The sequence below is a fragment of the Aplysia californica genome, unplaced genomic scaffold (genome assembly GCF_000002075.1).
Source record: "Aplysia californica isolate F4 #8 unplaced genomic scaffold, AplCal3.0 scaffold00508, whole genome shotgun sequence".
NCBI lineage: Eukaryota > Metazoa > Mollusca > Gastropoda > Aplysiida > Aplysiidae > Aplysia > Aplysia californica.
In genome coordinates, this window is record NW_004797778.1 from 418838 (window position 1) to 426337 (window position 7500).

General features: G+C 39.8%; 1 protein-coding gene across 1 annotated transcript; it reads right to left on the reverse strand.

The window, feature by feature from the left end:
- Positions 1-6526: 6526 nt before the first annotated feature.
- Positions 6527-7483, reverse strand: LOC101857050. Its single transcript, XM_035971798.1, has 2 exons — positions 7241-7483; positions 6527-6817 (listed from the first exon to the last, which is right to left on the reverse strand). Exons 1-2 carry the CDS (start codon positions 7481-7483, stop codon positions 6527-6529), a joined length of 534 nt encoding a protein of 177 aa, XP_035827691.1.
- Between the last annotated feature and the right edge of the window lie 17 nt (positions 7484-7500).

Here is a 7500-nt window from a genome sequence, read left to right on the forward strand (position 1 = left end):
TGTGTGTATATGTGTGTGTGTTTGTGTGTGTGTTTGTGTGTGTGTTTGTGTGATCATGTGAGTAAGAGTATGATCGTGTAGGAGTATGATAAACCAATCATGGAGAAACAATATCAAATCGGAAAACAAAGATGAAACCAAAGATGTACATGGATGAAACGGAGAATTGCAAACGTAGAATCTAAACTGAAAATGATGACATCCACCTGAAGAGGACAATGCAAAGAGAGAAAAACAAAAGTTCAAACACTAAGAGCATTCTGGAGACTGTTTTCAAACTTGCTACTGAGCTGACAGCAATTTAAAAGAAATTTTTCTTTAAAATGTTCCATGCGACTAGTTAATGAAAATCGAGACGAAATGTAACATGTTTGGTCTAATAGTATTCGATGCTGTAGGCGATTACACAAAGTTCAACTGTAACAAAGAAATATAGTAAAATACTAGTCGCCGTTCCCCGGTCGCTGTTCCCCGGTAAAATGACGTAAGCAGTCGCTGTTCCCCGGCGCAGCCCTGTGACCTACATGTATATCACTCACGCTGTTCATTTTTTTAATACGCCGAAGGAAACAAGTTGTTCCTGTGATGGACGGTGTCCGTCATTGAGGACCATGTTGATTGATGTAGTATTTTGCATTTGGCGTACTGCATCTATGATTTATTTCAGAAAATTAATTGCAGATTCGCATTCAGCAATAATTTTTGGTATGTAGTCCCTTCACTCTGGGCCACCAGAGGTGCCCCTCACAGTCTAGAGTAACACATTACAGACCAGCGACTCAGCAACCTAGTGATAATCTTCTTTTTTGTGGGGTAAGTGTTTTGCGGCGCTCGCAGTTACATAAGGTCATATGAGCGCGCGGGACACATTAAACTTTTTCAGTTGGTAGGAAATTTTGAATTTTGCCCGGGTGGAGGCCGAAGCCTACTCTTATCGATTTTAGACCACCAAGGGATCTTTAACGTGCGCAGTACATTTCAGGGAAGGGGCAAATAGTAAGTTTATGGGCATTCCTTTTCGTACAATAGCAAAATCTGATAGAAAGCTGGGCTAGTAAAACGGGGTGGCAGTTTCAAAAGGGTTTGAGTTTATGTTCTGCTTTCTCGCCATTAAAATAAAATAAAAATGAAATTGGACTATCAGCTGAATTCTTGTGCTTGGGGTCTGCATAATTAACTCCCTGCTGTTTAGAGTGTTTAAAAGTGTTTTAGTCTGCAATTACAATGTAATTTGCTTGCCATTGAATGTGATACTAGCTTCTGTCTGTAGAGGATAAAAACAATACCTAAATCCTCATTCTTATGGGATTTTTCCAGATGTTTTTTTCTCTTCTATTTTTTTCAGCCATGAGAAAATTGGATGTCTCCAGTCCTATTACACAATACCTCTGAGGTCGTTCAGATCTTCCACCGCTAATGTGAGATGCTGCACAGCATCAGCACAGAAGAAGCCCCACATCATGACAAATGCTCACCTACTGGTGAAAACAACAGGTGCTTTTACAATATGATGCGGATAGATCAAACACAGAACACTCGAAATCATGCCTCTGTCGGACTGTGCCTGTGGTCCTTTTTTCTTCTTCTTTATCTTTGTAAGATTTCCCTCGAACTACGGATCTCTCGAACTACTTAGGCCGTTCCCAACAAATTCAAGCTATCCGTGTTATACTGTATTTTTTACAAAAGGCATTACAGTGAAGGAAACAGCACCCTCACACAAGGAATTAAAGGCTTTCTGCCCACCTCAAACCCCTTGTTTTCTCATTTGTGAAGCACTGATGAGCTAATGGAGATCAAATGTGTGCCTGATGTGACACAAAAACAGAATGGGAGTTTCCATGTTCACATATTGTTGAAGTGCCGTAAGGTCTTTGCTACCAAACCAAAAGTGGTAGCAGCATTAGCTATCTCTACTACAGAATGGAATTTGGGGACCCTTGGCACGTTTATGCAGTTTCTTAAGTTGCAAGTCTCAGCCCAAACCATGGACAGTGGCACCAGAAGGGATTGTGCCCAATTAGAGAGGGCAGGATTGCCATAGATGGGTGTGGCTTAGAAAAGCAGGAAAGGAACCATCTTTTATAGAAGGAAAAACGGACTGACAGACCTCTCTACTGCCGAGGAAGAGGGACTGATTAGGAATAAAGAAGTCCTTCTGCAATTTATGGCTGTGCTTTCCTCTGTTGGCAACTTTGAGTCGCATGCTTTTGACATATTTCTCTTAATTTCTTCTTTATATTTGATATTACCCCTAAATTGACATCTCTGTTGCATCACTACTTGCTGTATTTTTTGGGACTTTTCCCCCCTTAGAATTAGGTATCGTAGATATGGTTACATTGACAAATGGTTAATTGCCTTTATACAATAATTCATGCTCCTACCTGTTCCGTTTAGAAAGTAATGACAGAATCAGTACGTTTTTTCAATTTTTCTCAAAACGACAAAACTAAGAGGTATGGGTTGCGGCCAGAACTCTCACCTCAAAATTCAAGAGGAGGAATTTTTAAATATTTGGTCTCAATATAAAAAAAAAGAATTATCTGTGATTGTAGTTTGGCTTTTTTTTATAACTCCCTCCAATTTTGAAAAATACTGTTTCGAGTGCTTCAGTTGATGCTAAAATGCTAAAATTAGCAGTCAAGCAATAGTTATTACGTTATCCTCAATATCTCTTTAGAAGTTTCTAGTATCAAAGAAAAAAGCACCACTAGGATTACAGATTCTACTGTCAGTGTGCTCATGTGAAACTGTGAGCACTTTAGTTAATAAACTGATTGAGAGAGAGAGAGAGAGAGAGAGAGAGAGAGAGAGAGAGAGAGAGAGAGAGAGAGAGAGAGAGAGAGAGAGAGAGAGAGCGGGCCGGATTGAATTAAAATTGCTTCTGTTCACACAAGACATGGAAAATATTCAAATTCCTTACAGAAAGACTATAAAGACTATATTTTACTAGCTGGCTTTCATTTTGAACACCTAGTGTGTTTTATGGTCACACCGAATGGTCCTTGAATGTGTTAATAATAAAGTTAGAAATATTACCAGCTATAGTATACCTACCCTTCAAGACCTCCAAATTGTGTAATTCGGACGTCCACTACTGTTCAGTTCCAGCAAACTTCTCTTTTGTTTCTTTACAGGCAATGTCTATGGCTCTTCGATCCACTCTTAAGCATATTAAACTCACTGACTCGGTTCAACAATTTAGGAGGCAGAGGCAGGCTGTTGTAAGACTGCCTGTCAGAACCTACTCGGGCTTCCAAGCAGAAAGAGGAGATTCTCGATAAAATAAATCCCTTAGGACATAAATCTATTTCATGCCTTTTGTGTGAGCAGCGAAAAGGAGAACTCTGATGACAATCAATCGTTGAATCTCTCATTTGTTCATGACTCTAGCGTAGACGAAGTAAAACTATTGTCTTCTTTGAACAACAGAAGTGTGCCAAAGAGTAAACTGAATATCACCAGGATTCGTTTGGGATATGTTGCAACGTTGATAAAAACCAAAACCTTTCTCTACCCTATGTCAATATCGTTAGTTTCACAATACTTACTAGTGCCAAGATCTTAAAAGTGTGGCCTGTTCCTAAAACTGGGTTGTATGACGCATTATTGTTACAGGAACAACGTTCAAGTAACTGGGAAAGGAAGATACATCAAGATATACCAATCAAGTCCCCAGAGCGGATAAAGCTGAGCTAAAAGCAGGGGCGAAGCGTCTATATAATCAAATAATCACTGCTTTCCTTCCTAATTTTGAAACATTGTCGCTGTCAAATTCATCCATAAACGTAAACCTCTTAAATTAAATGTCAAAAGACGTTCGTAATCAACAATGAACAGTATGCCTAACATTCAAAACGGTTTCACGGCCACAGAAATAGCCTCCTCACCCCTCTCGGGCCACTCCATAAGCAGTCGCAAGCTTTGCTTAAGTAAGCTTAAAGTGAGACTGGAAGAGTCTACCAATTCAGTTGAAGGAAACATGAGCATAGCAGTCTAAGCTGTTTCATTGCCACATATACCCTGTTCACCCCTTTGGGGTCACAGTTATAATCAATCCCAAGCCTTGATTATGTAAGCTAACTAACACTGGTCGAGTCTACCTCACAAATGTGAGGGGAACTAACTCCTAACAATCTCTTCACTGTTGCAAGTGCTTGCTTTCTTTCCTCGACTTTTTACCGTCCTATAATCAGATCGTGACCTCGATTATGACACCAGCTCCTGGCCGCGAAAGGCTAACAAAAACAGCCAAATGTGAAATTTAAAAAATGATAATTGTCATGTTCTACCAAAGTGTTAGACTCACTGGTAGATCTATAACATATAGATCTAGTACTGACATCTCTGCTTCTTTGCTTTGTGTTTATTAATTCACATCTAAAGTTAAATTTAATTTTCGTTGGAACTGATATTTAATAAGATACTTTCCCGATTATTTTGGCGGTTAAACATAAAATATGAATTCCGGATTTGTTTTCATTCACAACGCAGAGTCGCCGCCTCGAGTAAGATTCTTGTGTCATATCTACAGGCCATATCTGATCCCGTTTCACTTTGATTACCCTGTCAAACAAGTCAGCCTTCGCCCCTGTCAAAAAGTATTGATGATCAGGACCACGGAACTTCAATGGAAGACCTATAGAAGCATCTGATTTTTGTGGTAATTGAAACAATGCTTACGAAGATGGTAAAATACAAACTTTATAATTCCTTCGATTTAAAAGGGTGCCAAGTAGTTGCTAAGATGTGTATTTTCCCAAATAAATTGTTTTGCTTTTTAAAACATTGTTTTTCTACTCCAGATCGATCATCGCCATTCACATCAACCCAAATACCCAGATTTAATTAATGATTTCCTGATGAGAAAGTCTCTCAAGCTCAGAAACGTTTGTTTTGTTCATACATGTAATATGTTTGTTTTAGAAATGCCTGTGGAACAAAATCCAGTCGCCTACTTTGTTTCCTATTTTTCCCATCGAAGAAAAAACAACAACACAAAGACACCCTTTGTACTCGCAAAGGCAACAAAAAATATTTTATTGTTCATAAATGGCTGTATAGATTAAAGCATGCTGTAATGTAATATCTCCAAGAACAAATTGGGGACGATTTTAAAGGACATAAGCGTTCTGACCGCTAAGTTCGGATTGCTGGAAACGAAAATACATGAACATGCGTAACCTAATTAGTAACATTAGGTGATGTTTAATATCATTGCATGTCGTGTTATAAATGTATGTACATGTAAATATAAATGTGTTAATTATAATTAAATTATATTTATATTATCATCTCACTGAAAACCTCACTTGGAAAAGTATATTTAGATTTCAAATATCGTCTTATGTTACTTATGAGCGCATGCACAGACTTATAGGTTCCTCGTGGTTACACACAGATGACGTGAGTTTGAGTCCCGAGTAAAGAAAGTCTTTCTTTTTATCAAGTACCGTATTTTCATCTATCTGCCGGACCTTGGTATCGCACTCAACTATTGTTTGCCCTGGCAAGCAAGGTCGAAGTAGACACCCCTGAATTATCTAAATTGTGCCCATGGGAGCGTAAACAATTTACAACAATTTACAATCGACATTTGTATTCTTGGAATTGGATAGTACGCTTGCTTTTTTATTCCAGAATGACCCATACATAGTCTCGTTACAATAACAGAGTTTATAAAACAATGGATTAATACAAGAGCCCGTAAAAGCACACATACTTCTACATATTGATGTAAAACAGCAGAATGAATAGCTTCTTATAGTTTTTGTGTCGTCACTGTACATGAAAGCAATTGAAATAAGCCTCTCTTCGCGCTTTTTAAAAGAAAAGGCTGGGCTTTTTTTTTCTTAGACTGCTTTCTATTGGTCTGATGGCATTGTACAGGACACGGGATTCTGTATTAGACTATAATCATCTCTGTTACGCGATTATCTGCATTCGAGAGAGACATTGGTTACCTCGATACACTGATTCATGTACATGACGAAGGTTTACATGACGAAGGTTAAAAATGGAATTGCAGCTCGCCTATGGAGCTTAGAACGAGCTGTGATATGCGTTTTGCCCATTGTGGTTTGGGTGCCTGAGGAAGAGTAGATTATAGTTTCTAGACGGGCAGTACTCATACATTTGAGGCATTTCCAAAACGTACCGAAAACCTTCAAAATAAATGTTCGCTGACTTCTGTTATAACACATCTAAGTCTTTAGCTGTGGTTGACTTTAAGTGCCGCTCCCCCCCACCAGGCGCATCAAAAAAGAATTAATTGATAAATCTAGACTGGGAATTGAACTCAGTTCTTGTGCACTCAAGGCGAGGAGTGACTTTCATTATACAGACACACGTCCTTTGAAATGGATGACGTCTCCTTTACCAGTGTTTCCGAATAGTACACTGTCAAACATAATAAATCATGAAACAGACATAATATACTCAACGTGGTACCTTTGTCTTATAGCTATCAAATGTTCAGTTATGCCAATTTAGTAAGAATAAATAACTATATCTGGAACTAGGGTTATCGAGAACACATGCACCCCACAGAGACAGGGATGTCGGTGAACTTCCAAAAGCGCCGCATGGAGTAAGGTATCCGGACGTCATTACAATTGGCGTTGTAACAGAACTGCAGCACTTGGGTGTTGTAGGTGACCGCGGTGCAGTTGTAGTGGCCTGACATACAAGTAGAGCTCTCGCACACCGTTTCGGCAATTCGGGAAGGATAGTAGCCCACTGGAAGGGACCTCCAGGTGCGACGCTGTGTGCACATCCAGGGAAGAGGCTCGCTGTCCCGGACCGTGATGTGTTGCTGTGAACAAGACATCTGCTGGCGCTTTCTCATGATGGGGCCGAATTTATTCGGGGCTTGGGAGCGTCTCCTCAATATTGTGTCGACTTCGTTGGAGTTTTTTAAAGACCCTAGCGTGCCGGTTGGCTCTCCATCATTTTTAATCTTTTGTGGTGTCGCTCTGTCTAAAGCTTTTTTATCATATGAAAATGTGCGTAACCTTCTTGGTGGTTGTCCCAACGACTGCGAAAAACGTGTGCTCATGAAAGGCACGGTAACATTTCTCTCCAAACTGGTATAGAGTAAATTTGAAAGATCTTTAGTAGTGTAGGCACTTAGGTTAATAATATATGCGCTCAAAGGATAAATTCTACAAAGCAAAGGTCTGTCTTCTGCCTTCAGTTCGAGGCAAAGAGCTTTAGATAACCCATTTGTCAATTTTACGTTTGGAGCGCTTTCTCCCTGCTGGGAGCCGACAGACACTGTTTCTAAAGGAGAACCAGCGTTTCTGTGCAAAGGGTGGCTCATTAAATATTTGATTGCAGAGTCTGAGACTGTCCTTGAAGGCTTGTCACTGGAGCTCAGATGTCTGGGCAGTTCCAGAGACGCCACGTTGACCGGGAGATAGGCCTGAAGGACAGACATTGTGAAGCACAGCCACAGGCTCACTAGGAACGAGACAGCCATGGTTTCAATATGTACGT

What these genes read in the sequence shown, in the direction of transcription:
- LOC101857050 (XM_035971798.1), bottom strand. Translation starts at nt 7,483, where the DNA reads ATGGCTGTCTCGTTCCTAGTGAGCCTGTGGCTGTGCTTCACAATGTCT. An exon ending in AGGGAGAAAGCGCTCCAAAC is followed by an intron (nt 6,818 to 7,240) that starts GTAAAATTGACA and finishes TCTTGTTCACAG; the next exon opens with CAACACATCACGGTCCGGGA.